Source organism: Podarcis cretensis, assembly GCF_951804945.1.
Source record: "Podarcis cretensis genome assembly, chromosome: 4".
Taxonomy (NCBI): domain Eukaryota; kingdom Metazoa; phylum Chordata; class Lepidosauria; order Squamata; family Lacertidae; genus Podarcis; species Podarcis cretensis.
In genome coordinates this window covers 77,142,038-77,162,863 of record NC_137173.1, presented here as the reverse complement: position 1 = coordinate 77,162,863, position 20,826 = coordinate 77,142,038, and the positions used below count along the sequence as shown (strand labels likewise).

The 20,826-nt window shown below is 42.4% G+C and overlaps 1 protein-coding gene across 4 annotated transcripts in view; it reads right to left on the bottom strand.

Annotated features, from left to right (window-relative positions):
• Positions 1 to 20,826, bottom strand: part of MAP4K4 (mitogen-activated protein kinase kinase kinase kinase 4) — a 136,477-nt gene that overhangs the window by 11,619 nt on the left and 104,032 nt on the right. The window contains exons 14-25 of one of the 4 annotated variants that reach the window (XM_079973142.1): positions 19,114 to 19,200; positions 18,244 to 18,468; positions 16,959 to 17,120; positions 13,878 to 14,108; positions 12,985 to 13,091; positions 11,590 to 11,741; positions 10,080 to 10,177; positions 6,943 to 7,118; positions 5,593 to 5,713; positions 4,318 to 4,509; positions 1,119 to 1,233; positions 500 to 670 (exon numbers count right to left, since the gene is read on the bottom strand). In XM_079973142.1, coding sequence (XP_079829268.1) covers positions 500 to 670; positions 1,119 to 1,233; positions 4,318 to 4,509; positions 5,593 to 5,713; positions 6,943 to 7,118; positions 10,080 to 10,177; positions 11,590 to 11,741; positions 12,985 to 13,091; positions 13,878 to 14,108; positions 16,959 to 17,120; positions 18,244 to 18,468; positions 19,114 to 19,200 — 1,837 coding nt within the window. The remainder of the gene's footprint in view (positions 1 to 499; positions 671 to 1,118; positions 1,234 to 4,317; positions 4,510 to 5,592; positions 5,714 to 6,942; positions 7,119 to 10,079; positions 10,178 to 11,589; positions 11,742 to 12,984; positions 13,092 to 13,877; positions 14,109 to 16,958; positions 17,121 to 18,243; positions 18,469 to 19,113; positions 19,201 to 20,826) is intronic. The other 3 variants (XM_079973143.1, XM_079973144.1, XM_079973145.1) reach the window with 3 other exon arrangements.

Here is a 20,826-nt window from a genome sequence, read left to right as displayed (position 1 = left end):
GGATAAAATAATATCAGGTCAGAACACAAAGTTCCTTGATTGGCTAGTTCAGTAGATATCTGCAGTTCTCTGGGCAAATGCCAAACCTTTTCACACAAGAATGAATATGACAACGGGGCGTGGAATGCACATCAACATTCTAGAAATGCTGTTAAAGCAGGGTTTCCTTCCATCTAGAGTTTGGATCAGGGTGGATTTCATTTCCATGCTTGCCGTGCTCTCACAGAAATTGCATTCCAGGAATTTTAATGGAAATGTTTGCCCATACGAAGGTCTACTCTTGTGCAAACTGACTCATCAATTTACTTTTAGTAAACTTCATGAATACTTCTGAACCTTTGGCCTGATAAACATACTGCACCTAGCAAACTAATCTGAAAACACTTTCGACAACCATTAGTCCCAAATTTCCAATAGGTTTTTTGTTATGACCTTATGCTTCATCTGCAACATGTTCATATAAAAGGAAGGAACTAGCGACCAACACTGGATTGCATACCCCATAAGGCAGCACATAAGATCTCAGAATTGAATCTCTTCTTGTATTTGCGGATTTCTGGGGTGTCGCTTTGTGGCCGTGTATTAGTAGGGTTCACATTAACAACTGATCCTTTCCTGGTTGGATCTTGCCTTATTGCCTCTGACCTCATTGCTTCACTAGAGAATCCTACTGCAAAAAAAAAAAAAATGGAAGAAAGAAAGAGGAAAAAACAGTTATCTTTTAGTATACATTTGGGCTCACACATGAAATGCACATCAAGTTTAAGAAAAATACTGTTAGGTACAGCTTGTGAAACATATACAGCCGTACCTCGGAAGCCGAATGCCTTGCAAATCGAACGTTTTGGCTCCCAAACACCGCAAACCCGGAAGTGAGTTTTCTGGTCTGCAAACTTTCTTTGGAACCCGAATGCCCAACACTGCTTCCGTGGCTTCCGATTGGCTGCAGGAGCTTCCTGCAGCCAATCGGAAACTGCACCTTGGTTTCCGAACGTTTTGGAAGTCGGACTTCCGGAATGGATTTTGTTTGACTTCTGAGGTACGACTGTATTGGGAACTGTTCTAAGCATTTTAACAGCTACTATAAAGCCTTACTCATTGGTGTTTATATTACTTACCAACAGAAGTCACAGTTGTTCCACTAGATGGAGATATTTGTAGTAATCTAGGGTCTATAAAAGGTGTAAAGGAGGTAGATTTGTGTTTCTGCAGTGTGTTACTAGCGGACTGAGTCTGCAATGTAAATTTCAGAGTCATTAATGGTTATAATATAAACAAATAGGATCACACAAAAAACCCAAACAAATGATTCCAGCCACTACTGGACAGCACTGTTTTAGAAGCCTTCTCGTCCCCCTTCCTCAAGTGCTGCCTACACGTGAGTAGCATAAACATTTTAAATAAACATTTTTCCTAAGCGCTACTGTGAAAGTTCAGTCCAACCCACAGTCCTTATTTAGATGTTTACATAATGAGGCCTGTTCACTAAAACAAGCATACAAGAATGTCTCCTCTTGCTGAAACGTGTAAGGCTCCTATTCTGTAAATATTTCTTTATTCCACATCCAACATATTCTGCTTTTCATCTTTCTACTGTGATATTCCTTTGCTTTTGTTGTTGCTATTCTGTGTCTTCTACCCTCAGCTAGCGACCAATTGGGAACTATAGTCTCCTCTACTGCAACAAAATTTGAGCAATTAGGAATCAGGCATTCAATTCTACATTTGATACGCCGTTTTAGCATCCGGTTAATTGTAGGACAATTCTTTCGCTCTCAAATCTCCCTTGTAAACTGAGCCTCTTGCCAGAAAGCTGCAGCAGTTTCTTCCACCATCATCTCACAGAAAAATACTGAACCTTTATTGAACAAGGAGACTTATTTGGGAGGGGAGGTGTGGACAGGGACATGAAGCAATATTCAGGCACCGGTGCACCCTGAAGTTAAAACACAATAAACATGGAAAACACAAACGAAAGGAGAAAAGTGAAACAATGAAACTGTTAAAAAGTGGAAGTGGGATGACTTTAAAAATCGCCAGATTGTGAGAGTTAAGTGTCACAGGGACAACACTACACTTTAAGGCAGAATGACACGTGTTAAAAACAAAGGGTGCGATGTATAAAGACAAAAAAGGGGGGAGGGCGAGTTGATGTTTAACTAGGCTTCTTTTTTTCATACATCTGAAGTGTTGGCTCAGTTCTCTCTCCTACAAAACCTATTTAAGACAGAGAGCCTTTACTGTGTCCCTCAAAGTGGACTTCATGCAACTAGGGTTTTAAAAGGAATTCTGCTTCCACCAAATTCTACAAGCGCTATTTCTCCACTCCAAAAACACTGCAGCTGTTTAAAAACATGGTATTTAGAACAAAGGAAGAAGTGGGCCTTGAGAGTATTCAAACAACCGACTTCTACCCTACGACAATATGCACTGGGTTTGATTCCAAACTTGCATAGAGTAGACAGAGCTCCATTCATTGTACATGTCCACAGGCAGAAGTGGGAGAAGAGATATTCAATGACCCTCCCTCATTTCCCACACAGTGTGTTCCAGAAAATCTGCTCTAGAGGGTTAAAGTCCCTCTGGAACAGAAGAGGAGGTAAAGAAAAGGAAACGGGCAAAAATCATCTCCTCCCTTGTGCCCTCAAGCAGGAGCTTCTTGTGAAAGATAAGCTACCGCTTTAACATGGGATTACTTGTGAAATTCCAAAACACTACAACCCAGGAACAATTAAGACCCTGCCCCCATGAATTTAGTTTTGTTATTTTTTAAAAAATGAGTTTTTTCATTCAAGTGGCATCTACAAATATGCTGTGGTTTGTAAGGTGGCTTCTGTTTTCCAGTGCTAGAATCTGATTTCCTTGCCCTTTTGCTTCAAGCAAACTATATTAACATTCTTAAGCAGCTCATGAATTTTCATGCACACTGTCTCAATTTCACACTTTCTTAACGCTCTCTGTCTCTCCCCCCCCCCCCCAGTGCAACTTTGGGATTGAAGGCAGACTCCCTGGTAACATCACAGGGACTATCCAAATCAGTGCAGCAAATAACTGGCTTCCGATTGAAACCTTTTTAAAGAGTGTGATTCTGGGGTGCATATCTGTACATTTGAAAGCCCTGGCAGAACAGCCTCGCTGCTTTAGGAGCGTTTTGTGGAGATTCAGTTCCGAGTCCTACCTTCCTTGTTCTGTTCATTTGTAAAAGCTTCTGAAAATAAATGGTGCCCCACCCCTTTAAAACCTGCACATCCCTAATATGTTGGAAGTATTTCTGTTTAGGTACCTATCATGTGTACAAAAATTCGTATGGAAGAGCTCAACATATGCTTTTGCCTACCACCAGAGGGCACTTTCCAAGTGTACTGACACGTCTTCACATGGAAAGAGTAGCTACCGTATTTTTTGCTCTATAAGACTCACTTTTTCCCTCCTAAAAAGTAAGGGGACGTGTGTGCGTCTTATGGAGTGAATGCAGGCTGTGCAGCTATCCCAGAAGCCAGAACAGCAAGAGGGATTGCTGCTTTCACTGCACAGCGATCCCTCTTGCTGTTCTGGCTTCTGAGATTCAGAATATTTTCCTCCTCCAAAAACTAGGTGCGTCTTGTGCTCTGGTGCGTCTTATGGAGCGAAAAAGACGGTATGTCATAGGAAAGCTGCCTCCGATTTTACAAAATGCCTTTCAAAGCGGATCTGTGCCGTCAAAAACCGAGACGGATCTTTTCACACAACATTCCAAAACAATAAAACAAACAGAAACAAAGCTATCGAAGAGCCGGCTGCTTCATTCCCTTTCCCCATTAAGAAATTTCAAAAAAGCAGCCTCTTGTGGTAAGGCTGGAGAAAGCTTCCTTTCTAAGACAGTGCACGCCTTTTTCCCAAAGCAAGGACCCCACTACATGCGTAGTTACTTAGTAGTATTGCTAAACCAGGTAGTATTGTCATCTGAAGAAGCCAGATTACCCTAAGTGTGACCTCTCCAAGTAGGAACTCTCCCCAAAACAGCGTTTAAACAAATACCAACAGGGCAATCAGTTTAGCTTATCCAAAAGCCATGCAATTAATGACTTCTTGTATTAAAAAAGGGGGTGTAGCAAGAGTAGTCAACTGGCAGGTTTGGGGTAAAACTGCTCTAGAGTTAAGGGGGTTTTGGTACGTAAAGAGCTGAAATGTGTTATTTTTGAGGAGTGAGGGGTTAAGTGACAGGAGGAAGAAGAAGAAGAGCAGCAGAGAAGGGACGCTGAGCTGGAGCTCCTCGGGAAAAGCTAGCTAGGAAGCAATAACCCTATGAAAGCAGCCAGCTGTGGGGGCAAGACATACCTCATTAGTAGTTAGCTTGTCCTGGGGTGTCTGTGGGGACATGGTGGGTGTCGGCTGGCTGGAGGATGGGGAGGAAGAGGTGGAGGAAGTGGAGGAGGAATGGCTTTGCTGTAAGAGATCTGGCAAGAGGTGAATGCGACCGGCAAAGCCATTGCTCTCATGATGGCTGGCACGCTTTGTGTCAACTGTACTCTGCAGAAAAAACAGGCACACTTGTCTTGCTCAAGTGCTGCGTAAAGGTCTTTCTGTCCCTAGAAAGCTGGTCTACTTTCAATGCTTCAACCAATGCATAACATCAACCAAGCCTTGATGCCTCCATTAGAAAGGTCGGTGGCGGTGAATTCAGCCACACACTACAGAAATGTTTGGGTTCCCTGGCAAAGCCAGCTTTGATCACCAGCAAAATTAAGCTCCTGTTGGCCAAATTTGCACTACCACATCAACCTGCACATTCCCTAAGGTTATTTTCACTATCATCTTTTTTTTAATTTAGCTCTGGTTTTTTAAGACACAATCAGATGAAAGTGCTTGAAACTTCTGGTGAATGTCCTAATTTAGTTATCTGAACAATATGCATGACATTTTAATACATCCTAGGGGGTCTATTATGATAGGGATGTTCGGCTGCAGAACTGGAAAACTCGGTAATGAGTGAGGTTCATATTGTACAAACTACCACACTAAACAGACCCGCAAGTTCAAGACAAGGGAAGCAATGCCTCGACAATTCTGTGCATAACATTTCGAGACAGAAAGACCATGTGACCTGATAGTTCTGTTGCTAAAGATAAGAAGGTCTGGCTTCATAAGCTGTCTGGGTAGGAAACCTCTTGGAAAATGTATGTAAGCTGTTCTGAACTCCTTAGAGGGCCACATGGTGGATTTGTAACTGATTTAAAGCAAACTAGGTGATCTCCTCTTCTGCTGCATCTGGCTCTCCCACTATTAGTTGTTTGTTTGTTTTTAAACACCTTTTAAAGGTTGAGAATCAAAACAGAGATTCCTTCCAGTGGCCTGTGGCTCTTTAACCTTTGTGTTGCGATAAACTCACCATAGTGCTGTGACGTGTCTCTACAAAGCACGTAAGCACAAACATTGTGTGGAAATTAGTACCCCTTTTGCAGGCCTGAAATGTCTGCTGGTTCAACAAGAGGCTATTAACTGTGTCTATATGTTCTGCAACTGATATTATGTAGGAAGAGAGTATGAAAGAATGAGTGAGTTAATGAGGGTGGGAGGAGGGAGAGGAAAAAATACACTTGAAAGAATGCATACCTGTCGGACGATTAAAGTGCCCTCCTTGGAAGGAGTCATTGCAGGTTCACTCTCCACGTCATCGTGCACAATCATAGTTTTCACGGACTCTGTTTCCCCATTGCTGAGGTTTAGAGTGGATCTGTTTGGTAAAGGAGACATTTCGATTGCATCCTCATGTGCCCTTTCTGTTTCTATTCTGATTCTACAGTATCCACAGCAATTTTAAAAAGCTAAAGGTAAAGCACCCCTGGACGGTTAAGTCCAGTCAAAGGCGACTATGGGGTTGTGGTGCTCATCTCACTTTCAGGCCGAGGGAGCCAGCGTTTGTCCGCAGACAGCTTTCCGGGTCATTTGGTTAGCATGACTAAACCACTAGAACACTGAGACTGAAGCCAGAGTGCACGGAAACACTGTTTACCTTCCTGCCACAGCAGTACCTATTTATCTACTTGCACTGGCATGCTTTCAAGTTGCTAGGTTGGCAGGAGCTGGGACAGCAACAGGAACTCACTCCGTCACAGGGATTCGAACCACCAACCTTCTGATCAGCAAGCCTGGCTCAGTGGTTTAGACCACAACGCCACCCATGTCCCACAGCAATACTAAAATAATTTCACACAAGGATTATTTTAACAGAAGTACTAGGATACATTTAATCGTAGAAACCTTGCCAATCTGAAAAGCCTGTATTTGCAAACCCCCATTCATTTGGATGCCTGCAGTGAACAAGATTATTTTATTTTATTTTATTTTATTTTATTTTATTTTATTTTATTTTATTTTATTTTATTTTATTTTATTTTATTTTATTTTATTTTATTTGGTGGGAGGGGATAGTATGTTACTATGATACACACTCTTGTGTTTTTAAATTGCAAACAGCCCTGTGATCCTCGGATGGAGGGCTGTACAGAAATTTAAATCATCATCATCATCCAGACAGCCAGGTAGGGAAGCTTTTGTAAATTGGCTAGTAGCTTCTCAGGGAATGGCAAGTCAAATATTTGTATTAAAACTGAAACTAATTACTGTATCGGTGCCTTCAAAACATGCACTTTTCAGTTATCTATTCATCTTACTTTATCCATATCTTCAAGATATATTCATTTTCCTGTAATAGGATATTGTGAACCCTTATATAGCAGATTGCCAATGTTATGTTTATATTACGGAAGGAGACACACACAATCCTATATTCTATAGGCTCATAGAATTAGAGAAGAACTAAAAGAGCAATTTCACGAATCGCAATTTCCATACCTAAATACAGTATTGGAAGCCCTACCAGAATTCACAAAATGAAATTGCCTTGTAGGCAGAAGTTCCATTAATACATCACATCAGGAAGAGAGGGAAAGGAGAACTAACACTGCTCTAGCATCTTCTGGTCCCGAAGTAGATTCATCAACTCCTTCCTGCTCCATGTCATCATCGTCTTCATCAGTTGTTCCCGACTCTTCACTGGATGATGAATAATCAGTCACTTTATGTGGAGGCCGCACATCCTCGACTGCCCGTAATTCCTTCGCCAAATCAGTTAAATTCTAGAAGGAGCAGAAGGAAAAGCACAAGTTGATCGACCGCAGAAAAGGATGCAAGCAGATGGATAACACTGCCCATTTCCAGTTCCAAAAGCTAGATCTATTTAGTCACAGCTGATGCTTTTGATTTAAAGGCCTACGCTATTATTTCAGAAGACTTTTTTAAAAATTCTATTACTTCTTTGGTGTGCATGGAGGAAAATGGTCAAGCAGCTTGATAATTTTATTTGAACTAAGTGTATTTCAGATAGAAAGTAACACACTTCACTTAAAAAGGCAGGTGTCAAACTGATTGCTGGGAAGTTTGCCTAGTGTCTTTCGCCATTATCAAACACTAACAGATGGGATGGTGTGTCCCCTTCCTCTCTGCTCTGCTGCAGTCCCTCGTACCCCCATATTCTGCTCTGGGAGGGTTCCCCAATCCTCTGGAACAGATCTGGGGAGCATATAAGGTCTGCAATGGGAGATGAGATGAAGAGGAAGTCCCATTACATGAGTGGAAGGGCACTGTTGGGTATCACCCAAGGTGTCTCGGAGCAAAGCTGTGCAAATGTTATAATAATTACAAAGGCAAGAGGGTTCATTGCTCTCAGTAGCATAAACTAACAGTTGACTGCTTACCACTTCTCCCTGAAGACCAGCCATATGAACAGGTTCAGCGAATTGACATCAGGGCAAGAGTGAATGGAGTGCAATTGGGGGGAAACAAACATTACAACACAAGTTTAGTATAGGAAGAAAATAAATCCAGTCTTCAAGGTGCTAAAGCTGTATCACTAGCTTGCTCAAAAACTGCCATTTAGGAACAAAGGAACAGAACACAAAACAACGAGCTACAACAATATTATGAGTAGGAATCAGGACCGTGTTGGGGAGATAACAGACTTGCTTTTTCAACCATTCTACACATACAGACATTAGGAAAAATGGTAACATGAAGGGGACAACTTGAAATGCTCTGCTAGATATTTGGAAGGAACAACAAAAAAAAGAGTTGTTATGTGGCATTTACTCATGGTGTGATTGTTGCTCCGTTTCAGTGATGCATTTTGATAGCCAATATTGGTTTAAAATGAAGAACACTGTACTTTGAAAAAGCAGGAGTTTTCAGTACAATTCTAGAAGTAGTCGTTAGCTGTGCCTTGCTATTTGTTTGAACAGAAGAGTGCTCGCTCAGGATTATCATCTCCTTCCGACAGCCGACCAGTAACTAATGGCCAGGCCAAGGCAGCAAAAAGCTTGTACTATACTAACTACACACTTTCACAGACCGTCCAAGCAAGAATCCTTGTAATTGGCTTAGCCACATGCAGACTTTCTCCAGTTTCTTTGGTCTCATTTGTATAATTAAGAGCTACAGCTATTTCCTTTGCAGACAGTAAGAGCACAGCATGTGTAGCTGGTGCTACAGTGCAGGATGCATCTTAACAATTCAGAGAGAACGACTATGTCTTCATAATTTCAGGACTGAACTACATATTGGGAAGGTGGCAGCAGGCTCTTGGACCACAGAGAATTTACACCTCCTTCCCTAAGCCAGGCAGAAGCTTCCTGGGCTTTGGGAAGGAAGCAATAGGGGAATGTTTAGGGAACTAGCCTAGTCCACCTAGTCCACTACAACTACCACCTCTTGTACCAGTATATTCTAAAACTATTTGCAGCCATGTTTCTATTAATTCCAGCAACTTCATTTTCCAAAAACAGTATAAAATAAAAATTCAAATATGGCTGTTTTCTGTATTTCAGAAATTGTTATCAAATGGTTACTGGAATTGCAGCTTCTTGCCATAGATAGCTAGGATTGTTGCAAATCTGATAGCTCTTACTATTACTAATATATAACTATGGTTGCCTATTACCAAACTGAACTATGGTGCATGCTCTGGTCATCTCCCGCTTGGACTACTGCAATGCACTCTACGTGGGGCTACCTTTGAAGGTGACCCGGAAACTACAACTAATCCAGAACGCGGCAGCTAGACTGGTGACTGGGAGCAGCCGCCGAGACCACGTAACCCCAGTCTTGAAAGGCCTACACTGGCTCCCAGTACGTTTCCGAGCACAATTCAAAGTGTTGGTGCTGACCTTTAAAGCCCTCAGTCCAGTATATCTGAAGGAGCATCTCCACCCCCATCATTCTACCTGGACACTGAGGTCCAGCACCGAGAGCCTTCTGGTGGTTCCCTCACTGTGAGAAGCCAAGTTACAGGGAACCAGGCAGAGGGCCTTCTCGGTAGTGGAACGCCCTCCCACCAGAACGCCCTCCCTGTGGAACGCCCTCCCACCAGATGTCAAAGAGAACAACGACTACCAGACTTTTGGAAGACATCTGAAGGCAGCCCTGTTTAGGGAAGCTTTTAATGTTTGATGTATTACAGTATTTTAATATTTTTTTGGAAGCCGCCCAGAGTGGCTGGGGAGGCCCAGCCAGATGGGCAGGGTATAAATAATAAATTATTATTATTATTATTATTATTATTATTATTATTATTATTAAGTGTCCTGCTCACTTTGAGTAGAGATTTAAGCAATGCAAGTGTCATGTACAGAATGCTTCTATGTGACTACCTCTATCCATTTAGAAGGGTTTGTGTACTTTTTCCAGGATATGCATTAATGCACTGTGCATGTGTCCAGAATGGCTGGGGCAAGGGCAGCATGATGGGCATAGTACAAATAATAAAATGAAATAAAATAGTAAAAATAATTTCCAGGAAATGTATTAACTCGGTGTGGTGTTGCTTGTTTGTTTGTTCACAGGATTTAACTTGAGTGAATATCTAATGCTGGATTTTATGAAAATAATGTAACTTTCCAACATTTCCAACTTTTTTTTTTCCCCTTCTTAACTCTCCACTCCTGCACCTTAAACGTAGGCCGTCTCTTATGTAAAAGTTCACACGACAAGCTTTTATGCTATGTATCAGACGCAGATGAGGAGGTAACATAGTCTGAGAGCCTCACCACAGGTTTGCTCGGTCTGAAAGCTTCCTTCTTCTCTTCTGGTTTTTTTGTTGCATTTTCACTACGTTGCGATGGTGAACCTTCAGATTTTGACGATGCTACATGAATAAAGTCCAAAAATAGGTAGGGAAAGTATAAATTAGTTAATTCCAAATTAAGAGGAGTGTTAAAGCAATAGGAGTTTTAATATTTCAATGCATCTTATTTCTCCATCCCCACTGAGATACCTTAATTAATCAGGGGTGAGGAACCTGCAATCTGCGGCCCGATCGTGGCCCACCAGTTGGGCCATGGTTTCTCAAACTTGGGGCTCCAGCTCTTGTTGGACTACAACTCCCATCATCCCTGGCTAGCAGGACCAGCGGTCAGAGATGACGGGAGTTGTAGTCCAACAACAGTTATTGAGACCCAAGTTTGAGAAACACTGAAGTAGGCCTATGAAGCCATTTCCCCTGGTGCCCACCCACCTATCAAATGGCTGCTGGTACTTATGGGCAGGAGGGTGGGGTCCATTTCTGCGCTGGCTGCCCCTATCTGTTCATAGCAGGGAACAGGGAACTTCGGCCAAAGTGTCAGGATTTAACTGGCAGTTCCCTCAAAGCAAGAAGTGAGGTTGCAGGGAACCAGGCAGAGGGCCTTCTCGGTAGTGGCACCTGCCCTGTGGAACGCCCTCCCATCAGATGTCAAGGAAATAAACAACTATCTGACTTTTAGAAGACTTCTGAAGGCAGCCCTGTTTAGGGAAGTTTTTAATGTTTAATGCTGTATTGTGCTTTTAATATTTGGTTGGGAGCTGCCCAGAGTGGCTGGGGAAACCCAGCCAGATTGGCAGAGTATCAATAATCATCAATAATCATCAGCTGAGGGGGGGTTAAATCCTGCCATGGCTGGCTGTGCACTTTCTCCCTGTTTGGTACAAAAAGCAGGTTGGTGGGTAGGGGAGATAGAGAAGTGCTTTGCAAGCCCTATGTGAGAGGCTGTCTTCTGCAGGCATCAGCTGCAAGTCACTCTCACAGCTTGCAAAAAGCCAGTTTCTTTCTACCCCATCTCCATCAGCCAATGGCAGAATGGGAGAGTAAGAAACCTACTTTTTGCAGGTGTTGGCTTGCTCAGTCAACACTTGCAAAGTCAACTGATAGGGAGGGAGAAAGTAGCAGCTTGCCAACCCTACAATTGGAGCTTCTCCTCAAGCACTAAGCTTAGGGCTGGCAACACTCCTTGTACCATGGTTCCCAAGTGCCCCACAGTCTGGCGGGTGCTGGGCACTTTGGAACCCTGCACCACGGATTCTGACAGTTGGGCAGGGCAGCCAGCTGTCAATCATATGCTGGCATAATGGTGTCATGTGACGGACAGGTAGGTTGTCCTGCCCACCTGTTGCAAGTTGGCTTGCAGGGAGCCAAAAAGGTTCGCCACCCCTGGCCTGAGTGAACCAACAAATACAAAAAAAGAATGCAGATTAATCTGTAGACTTCTAAGGACAAAGAGAGAGGAAAACGTTGTGTCTTACATCTCATTCGGAATCTCTCTCCCGATCCGCTCTGGGACCCAGGATGTGACCCAGGCTGTGAACTGGAATTGCTGGAACCAGAGGAACTGCCACTCCCAGGTCTTGGCACCAGCTTCTCCACTCTTTCCCAGAGCAGGCGAGGCTCTATATTGCTATGTGGAAAAATAAAAACAAAAGGTGTTTGTTTGTTTTAAAAAACCCACATTGATCAAGGTTAATATTTTATTTTATTGCCTTAGCAATGCTTCTTTTTTTCAGGAAGACATTCTTAGTCCTCTGTCACTATTCCAGTACGTTTCCAAGCACAATTCAAAGTGTTGGTGCTGACCTTTAAAGCCCTAAACAGCCTCGGCCCAGTATACCTGAAGGAGCATCTCAACCTCTATCGTTCAGCCCGGACACTGAAGTCCAGCTTCGAGGGCCTTCTGGCAGTTCCCTCAAATCAAGAAGTGAGGTTGCAGGGAACCAGGCAGAGGGCCTTCTCAGTAGTGGCACCTGCCTGTGGAACGCCCTCCCATCAGATGTCAAGGAAATAAACAACTATCTGACTTTTAGAAGACTTCTGAAGGCAGCCCTGTTTAGGGAAGTTTTTAATGTTTAATGCTGTATTGTGCTTTTAATATTTGGTTGGGAGCTGCCCAGAGTGGCTGGGGAAACCCAGCCAGATTGGCAGAGTATCAATAATAAATTATATTATTGTTGTTGTTATTTTAATCTCACGTTCTCATGAGTAGTCAGAATGAATACGTGAAATGCCTGAAGTTTCTTCCAACTCTACAATTCTATGATTCTAGGTCGAACAAGCACTTCATGACGCACGCACAATTGCTTTCAGGTTATCTCTAGCTGGAGATACAATCAGACAAACACTACGAAAAGGCCCAGTGTCCGGGACCAGCGTTATCATGCCACAGCAGACTGCCCATTTCCAATCCCAATAAAGCCTCGTAGCCCTCTCTGAATGAGCAATTACTGAGAGGAGCAAGGAGAAGAAACAGTAACTTTCACACGGCTTGTGCTCTCCTACTGAGAGGTGGTATGGACCGATCCCAAGGGGAGGAAGCATGAGAATAGACAACAGGTGAGAGGAAGAGGTGGGTGCAATTGGGGGGTTGGTTCCCACTCAGAGCATCTTGACTAAGAGTCATTCAAAGCCTTTTGCCTGCACTACCTACGAACATGCTATAAGATGTGGTTCCAAAAGAAAACCAACTATCGTTGAATGGCATGAGATAGCTTCCTATATAAGACTGTATAAACTTGCCCTTAGAAGCTTCTCAGATACAGCAGAAACTGCCTTACAACAGCATCTCTCAACACTAAGTGTTTTTGGGGAACAATGGATTCCAATTTGCTCCTCCCAATAGCCGAAGTGGGAAACCCAATACCACCAACCTTGTGGAATTTCTTTGACCTGCTTGGTTATTTTGCTGTCCACTGCCCTGCAGCGGCGAATCTCGGCGAGATAACACAGGTGATCTGGATGTTGTTCTCACAGGTACCTTGCATGGAAGAATAAACAATTCAGATAACACGGCATAGCAAAAGAACAACATGTTGCTGTAACAATGCATTGGGGTACATTATTAAAACACTAGCATTTTGAGCAAAATAGTTCTAAAAGTCCTTAAGCTCATTTTGGACTGCATCTAAGATGCTAGAAAGAATGTAAAAGTTTAGTAGGTAACTAGCAAACAAACACAAATACCCACTCACAGACTACCATGACGGTTTAGAACACAGGACTTTGAAGCAAGGGATGCAAAAAGCAATCTGCTGTAATAGCATGGGAAATTTAGGAAATTAAGCTCTAAGGAGCCAACAAATGCCTAGTAATGGATCAGTAGAAGGCAGAGAACTGGGGGAAAGCAAGATTATATTTGACAGAAGTAAACCAAGCAAGAAAACACTTTCTTTGTGGATAGAAATGTCTCAACAAAACTACCGGTTTAAAGCCTGATATTCCATTTAGAGGCAAAGAGATAGCTTTCAGCTATTCATATGCTTTCTTCTCTACATCACTTGGCATAATATTTTACTTCTATATAACAGCCACTGCCCACACAACATTTTTGTGTTAAGTTAGGGCAGAAATTCCTGTAACATCTTGGTTGAAGAAAGGGAGGGAGAACTCCTTGCCTAAAGTACTGTTTCTGATACCAGTGTCACTCTTGTGGGTGTGCAATTCACTAGTTAAAAATCTAGCGCATGCCTTTCATTAATTTCGTTTTGATTTTTGTTTCTTTTTGTTAAAAAAAATTCAAAATTCTGTCTTTCTACTTCCTTACCCTTGGAGGCACCTCGTCACTGTCTGATCTAGCCCAGGCCTTTTGGGTGGGGTCAGGTACCTCAGACTTAGAGTCAGAACTCTGATTTAGCACTTCACTGCGTGAAGGTGGATTTGGGTCCTGAGAGCGAAGATGGTGATGTGCAAATTTGGGAGAAGGGTCACTGAAGGAATGGGACCGCGAGACAGGGGAAACATTGTTCTTGAGAGATGCCAGATGGGACCACTGTACCTTACGAAGAAAACAAAACATAGAACATTCAATGCGTTCTGTTCACACGGGCTCCCCCCGCCCCCCATCAAAACACAGAATAAAAAAGGCAAAGAGGGTATTTGGGGGGCGGGATAAGCACAACTTGGGATATGATGTAAGGCAAGCATGTGGTTGAAAATCAATACGAGCTTAAAAGCAAGGGAGAACATAAAATCAGCATTTTGGAGGGTGTATGCTCTGGGCACACAAATTAATGGGAAGAGATAAGGGCAAGTTCCATCTTGCGGAACCTATGCCGGATGAAAATTTTCAATTCCAAGTATCAAATCAAAAGGAATAGTATAAAATAATATTGGCAAATACCGTACTTTTCCATGTTTTTACTGAAATTTACTGAAAAATTTTGTTTAAAATTGGGGGTTGTCTTATAAATGGGTAGTGCCTGGGGGGGGGACATGGGATTGGTTGATGCCATGAGCCGGAGATAGTCTGCAGCAGGTTATTGGTGTCTGCGACAAGGGATGGTGTTGATTGAATTGTTGCTGTGGCAATTGGGCGGGCAATAGGCTGCTTCTGCTGGCAAGGGGGACAAATGTTAGGAGGCTGTTGCAACGTGTGTGTGTTTGTTTGTGTGTGTGTGTTAGTTTTAGCTTCTAAAAAACGTTCAACAATTCTGTGCAATCTCCCCCCATTTCCTTAATTTTTAGTCCCCCAAAATAGGGAGCATCTTATACGTGGGGGTGTGTTATACACAGAAAAGTACGGTATATATTGGTTTCAAAACAATTTGCCGGCATCTTTAGATCACGTAGTAAGTTGCTTTTAAGGCATTAAGACAGAATCACATAGAACAAAAATTAGACACCCTTTACATTTTCAGCAGTCACTGGCTGAAAATATGTGCACAGTGGCATTATATAACATGCACATACACTATGCTGTATAAAAAACAATATACACATATTGTATGTGTCACAGGTAATTTATACTAGAGATGCACATTAGAGACGACACATAAGTATGACCACACACACTATGGAAGCACAGCTTTAAATCCATAGTTAACTCTGAACCCTCCAAGGGTAGCCTTGCAATAGCCACCTCTTTTGGGGATATACGTATACATAATTTTGCTAAGTACTCTTTTCCACCACAGCCTGCACACCTCATTAAGGACATTTTTAAAAAGTAAATAAACACACCAGAGTAATTTCCCCCCTTCTAATATTGTGAAAGGAAATGGAAATGTTTTCCTCAATGCTTCCAAATTCACCCCATTTCTATTAATCTGGGAAGTAGTGCAGATTCAAGGTCACCCTACAAACAAGTAATCACAGGACTCTGAGCACAGTGAGCACTGGGCAGAATTAAATGCAACAAGAGTGTGAGAAAGTGGATGTATGTGTGTGTTTGTTCAGAGCAAGTATTGCGGGTGTATCAAATTCTGATTATGGCAATAAAGTCCCTGATGATTTTGGCTGATCCATTGGCATGGAATGTTCAGCTGAACAGACTCTTAACAGTTTGCAGGTCAGCTTCTTTTAAATCCAGAAAAAAAGGATCATGTGTTGCAGAGATTAAAATGTCATAAGGAGATATTGTACAGAATCGCCAGAGTGTAGGAGGAGCTTAGGAATAAGGAACCCATGAGTCAAGTAGATGGAATAGGACTGCAAACATAGGAAAAATGAAGGAATTTTAAGTGGTTCAAGGAAAAAGAAGATAGGAAATTAAAAGGGGAGCAAAATGCCGTCCCAATCGACACCACCACAATTTCACATCGTGATTTGAAGCGGCCAATTTGTTTTGCTGCAAGCTTCTAGCATAAGTGTATTATATTAAAACTGCATTTTAGATATATTTAGAAACCTGTTTTTCTTGAGCTTCTACTGACAACCTATGCCGCTGTAAAGGTTTTCAAAGATCTATTAAAATGTAATAGCCAAATATTTACGAAAGTGGCTAAGGTTTTCAAAAACAGGTTATTTTCTTCTAACACATCACGTCAAAATAAAAGAGGGTTCTGCACTTGTGCTACACAGGTGAACAATAACCTTTTTGTATATAGATTGTACCTGAACAAGGCTAAAAAGGTAGAGGTGGCTACTTCTAAAAATATATTATATCTACATAGTGTCACCCATAAATATACAAAGAGAATCCCATGAAATGAATTCAACTAGGAACTCAGTTGTTGTTTTTTAATCCTTAAGTAAAAAGAAAGGGGCACATATCAGTGAAATATTGTTTGTAGCCAAAGGAATCATCCCTCAAAAGCAATCATGAAGGTAAAATTACACCTGGAGACCTAGTTACATGGCTGTCTGGCAAAGACTGCTTTCACAGACGGACTGAGTCTGCTTGATTGCAGAAGTGCAACGCAGTGGTTTGTTTGTTTTTGCCATAAGTAGCTTGCTACTTAAGTCATGCCACTAGATGACTCAGCGGTCATTGGAAGATTTTTTAGGGAAACCACCATTAAAAAGGAATGGGATTCTGGGTCAACTGCTGCATCGTTGTCCTTTCAAAAGATCAAGTCAGCAAGCGGAATGCAAGTGTTTCTGTATTTCAGCGCCAGTTTTTCAACAGAATACACTAAAACACATTTTTCTTCCTTACAACCCACCAAACTTTTAAGGAAAGCTGCATAAAGTCAGTTTTACCAGGAGAAAAGAAAAAAAGTAGGTGCAAGGGCAGTGTTAGCTAGCTTCGCTTAGCGCAGGAGTTACAAGTCATTCACACATAGTGAACATGTTTTCCAAGACACAGTCATCCTCACGCTGTTCATTTGTATCTGTGGCTTTCCATACCTCTCGGTCATTCATCAGCTTCCCACATACTTCTCCCAGAGACCTTTTCTGCCTTTACCTGTGGTTCCATTGGCTTTTGCAGTGAAGGCTGAACAGGCTCGGAATTTCCATTTGAAAAGGACTCTGATCTTGAAGGCACTGGTGGCTCCAACACTTTGCTCGTCTGTTTAGACTGTGCTTCAGGGGAGCCCTGGTTATTTTTCCTATATCTATCGTCAACCTGAAAGAAAAACCAAAAAGTACATGAGCTGGACTTGCATGGCCATATTTGACCGGGAAGATTGTCTGCGACTTTCGTGGGATTTCAAGGAATACCAGGTATGACAAAACATTGCAAAAGTTACATCAACTATAAAAGCACATTTGAATTACTATGTCTTTCTAACTAGTAAAACGGTTCTCTCTTTGACACTGACATACAGACACACGACCAGAAATGGGGGGGAAACGGTGCTAATAGAACAACAGTGTTTCTACATAATGATTGACTGCAAAAGTTTGCAAAGTGTGGGCATAAAAACCCAGGAGTCCCTTAGAAGGTTTATCAGTTTCTCAATGAGAAGCTCAAGAATGGCTGAAAAAATGAAAATGGCTGGAAAATCAGCCCACCTCTGATCCTTGCCTACAGTGTATTCATCACACTTGGCTTCTCCAGAGGGTTGGTAGTGGCATTCTCCATATAATGCACATGAAATTACACACATATATGGAATCTATTGCTGCAAAATGATATAATGGTCGCTTGCATACAGAATGGGCAGAAATAGATCCAATCCTAAAAGACTTTAAAAGAATCACAGAATCGTAGAGTCCATTTTTCCACCTCTGAAGCACACTGGCTCCCAATACTGTTCAGCATCCAGGACTGGGCATCTCTGCAAAGGCAGCAGGTTCAAATCATCACTCTAAGCCTCAGCTACTTTGCAGGATAATTGTGATGATAAACTTAGAGGAAATATGTAGCCTTTCTTGAGTTCCTTGGAATGAATATGAATCTCTCTCTCTCTCTCTCTCTCTCTCGTGTGTGTGTGTGTGTGTACACACACGTAGACACACACGTGTACACACACACACACACACACACACACACACAGTGGTACCTCCAGTTACGAACAGGATCCGTTCCGGAGGCCCGGCCGTATCCCCGAAATTCCATAACTGGAGGACCACTTCTGCTTATGCACACAGTGCTGCAGAGTGCTTCTGCGCACATGCAAGCAGCAAACCCACTTCCAGGTTTGCCGCATTCGCAACTCAAAAGTTGGATCCACTGTATGCATATATAAATGTTTTAAATGAATAAGCGTTGAAAAAAGCTTGCTAAATTTCAAAATTTCAGTTACCTCCCGTGGTCTTTCAGAAGGCTCATAATGGGATTTAGGCTCAGGAGTATGATAATTTTGTTTATTCCTTTCTTGTTGCTGTTGCTGCTGTTGCTGTTGTTGTTGCTGTTGCTGCTGCCGCCTATGGTCATGCTGAAGTGACAAGAGATACGCCTGCTCCTGTTGCAACTGGCGCTGCAGCCTCTCTGCTTGTCGGTGTTCTTCCATTTCCCGCCATCTGTATTCCTTTGAGAAAACAGGTCAGCATTCAAGACGTGAGTACCAAGGGTGTACTACTGCTACAATGCAACCGAGTGTACCAACCATTAAAACTGGACCCCAAGGAGCACGTATTGGGTTTTGGTATTGTTTTTTTCTTGGCGATGTTTTATGCTAACCTGAGCAAGTCTGGAAACCCAAAGGAACAGTGGTGTTTTAATTAATTAAATTATTTTTTAAAGAAGAGCAATCAAGTGTAATCTTGAAGGACAGTGTGTTTTTGGAGGCAAGGTAGGGGAAGGGAAGGGGGAAGGAGACAACAACCTGGCCTTTATATTCAGTGTTTAATAAGAAGAAGAATAAATATTATGGTCTGCACTCTTGTTATTCTAAGGAGGGCTGTTCCAAAAACAAAAAAACAAAAAACTTGACTACCAAGCCAGTACATCCCCAACTTTAAAAACAGAAATCTACTCTTATTGCACTGTGATACAGTAATTTTCACATGTGCCTGCCAGCCCAATGCGCTATAACATAAATGGCTTTTGTTCCAAGTTCTATTGTGCATACAGTAAAGCTCAGTTGTGTCCAACTGGGAAAAGCCTGGGACACCAGCCAGAGAAAGGGAAAAAACCTATTGCTACTGAACAAAAACAGATACAGGTGCGTTACCAGTAACATGGCCTGCTCCTGGAGCAGCTGCTGCTGAAGAATTTCCAAGTGCCGCTGCTCCTCTTCTAGCTGTCGCCTGATATACTCCTGTCACACAGAAATTACCCAGCAATAAAATTGTTCACAACAGGAATGCATCGAAACCACCTGAGTAGCAAAACCACCCCAGGCAACCTTCAGGCAACAATTCACTTCGGGTGAATCGCTTCTTGTGAATCCTCAGTGAACAAGTTAAGAAAACCCTATCACCTAAAGCAGTGTTTCCCAAACTTAGGCGTCCAGCTGTTGTTTTGGACTCCATTTCCCATCATCCTTGACCACATCCTGTTACCTAGGAATGATGGGAGTTGTAGTCCAAAAACAGCTGGAGATCCAAGTTCGGGAAACACTGACCTAAGTAATGGCTGAAAAGTACTCCACTAAAAGACTAAGATGGTTTTTGAGAAAGTCAGGTGGGAAGAGTTCCTAGGTTGTCTGATGAATTTTGAAAAATGTTTATTAAAGAAAAAAATAAGCAAAAATGTATTTTGGAAACGAACCGAGAGTTAAAAACACAACAAGTCTTACCAACACAGCCAACGCAAAACCACATGCAACTTTTATTAAAATAATTAGTTTTAGGCACTGTGTGATGAACCGTTAGCAACAGCTAGAGCCAGGCTTCGTTAAGGCATCCCTTTTGCAAGCTTCCCACAGGTAACTACTCTGCCAAACACAACTCTAACCTCGACTGTAGATTATCCTAGCCTCTGTCATCAAAGCAATGCCAGTCTTGCCCAAGTATGTGGTGGTTATGACAAAACACAAACAAACAAACATCCACTAGAGAACAGGTAGAAAACCAAAAAAGCCTTTTCATCTGGAAATCTAAGCCTTACACTTCAGAAGTCAAACACTGATTTGTCTGGCCCTCTAAACCAAGCCTAAATATGCAGCACCATATCCGAAGCTAAGAACATCCTACCATGCAAATTAATAAATGTAGGTAACATAAAAGACATGCACTCAAACACAGAGAGACAGTGTATGCAAAAGCAATTAATGATTCAGTGCTGTGGCAAAATGGGAGCTACTTGAAATCTCATGAAGGAAAAGAAATGATGTATACAGATTTGTTATATGCACCTCTTGCAAATCCAGAGTTCAGGTGAAGTGAAGACAGAAGTGTAATTTCTTAAAATCAGCCATAGGGATAGAGTTTGAATAACATCTCTCTGAGTTGCCATTGTATTGTTAGAAGGTTGGGTTTTTCCCCCCTTAGCCCCGGTCCAATTCTAGTCGCATGCAACTAGTAACCTCAAATGGATTTGTGCATCATCACCGTCCCATTCAATGGGGCCCAGATGTGCAGTGTGAGGTGGATGTTTGCGGCATGCAGGAGCCCTCTTCTCAGAACGTGTGGAAGGGGCAGAACTGCCCACCTAGTCCCACCTCAAACATCCCTGTCCCAACTGCTAGAGCTTCAGACCTTCATAAATTGTGCATGAATGCAGAAGGCAGAATGCTCTCCTGAATGTGCTTAGAAACTTCCGGATGATCGACCTAATGTGTGAAGATTTCCCATTCAGATCTTCCCTCTCAATGCATGATAGACTGACCCCAGAGCTGGCAGGAAAAGGGATGTTGGGAGTGAGACGAGGTGTGTAGCCTCCGCATGTTCGCAGGGCTACAAAGGCCGTCTTCTGCATGCAGAATTTCCTGATTTGGGGCAAT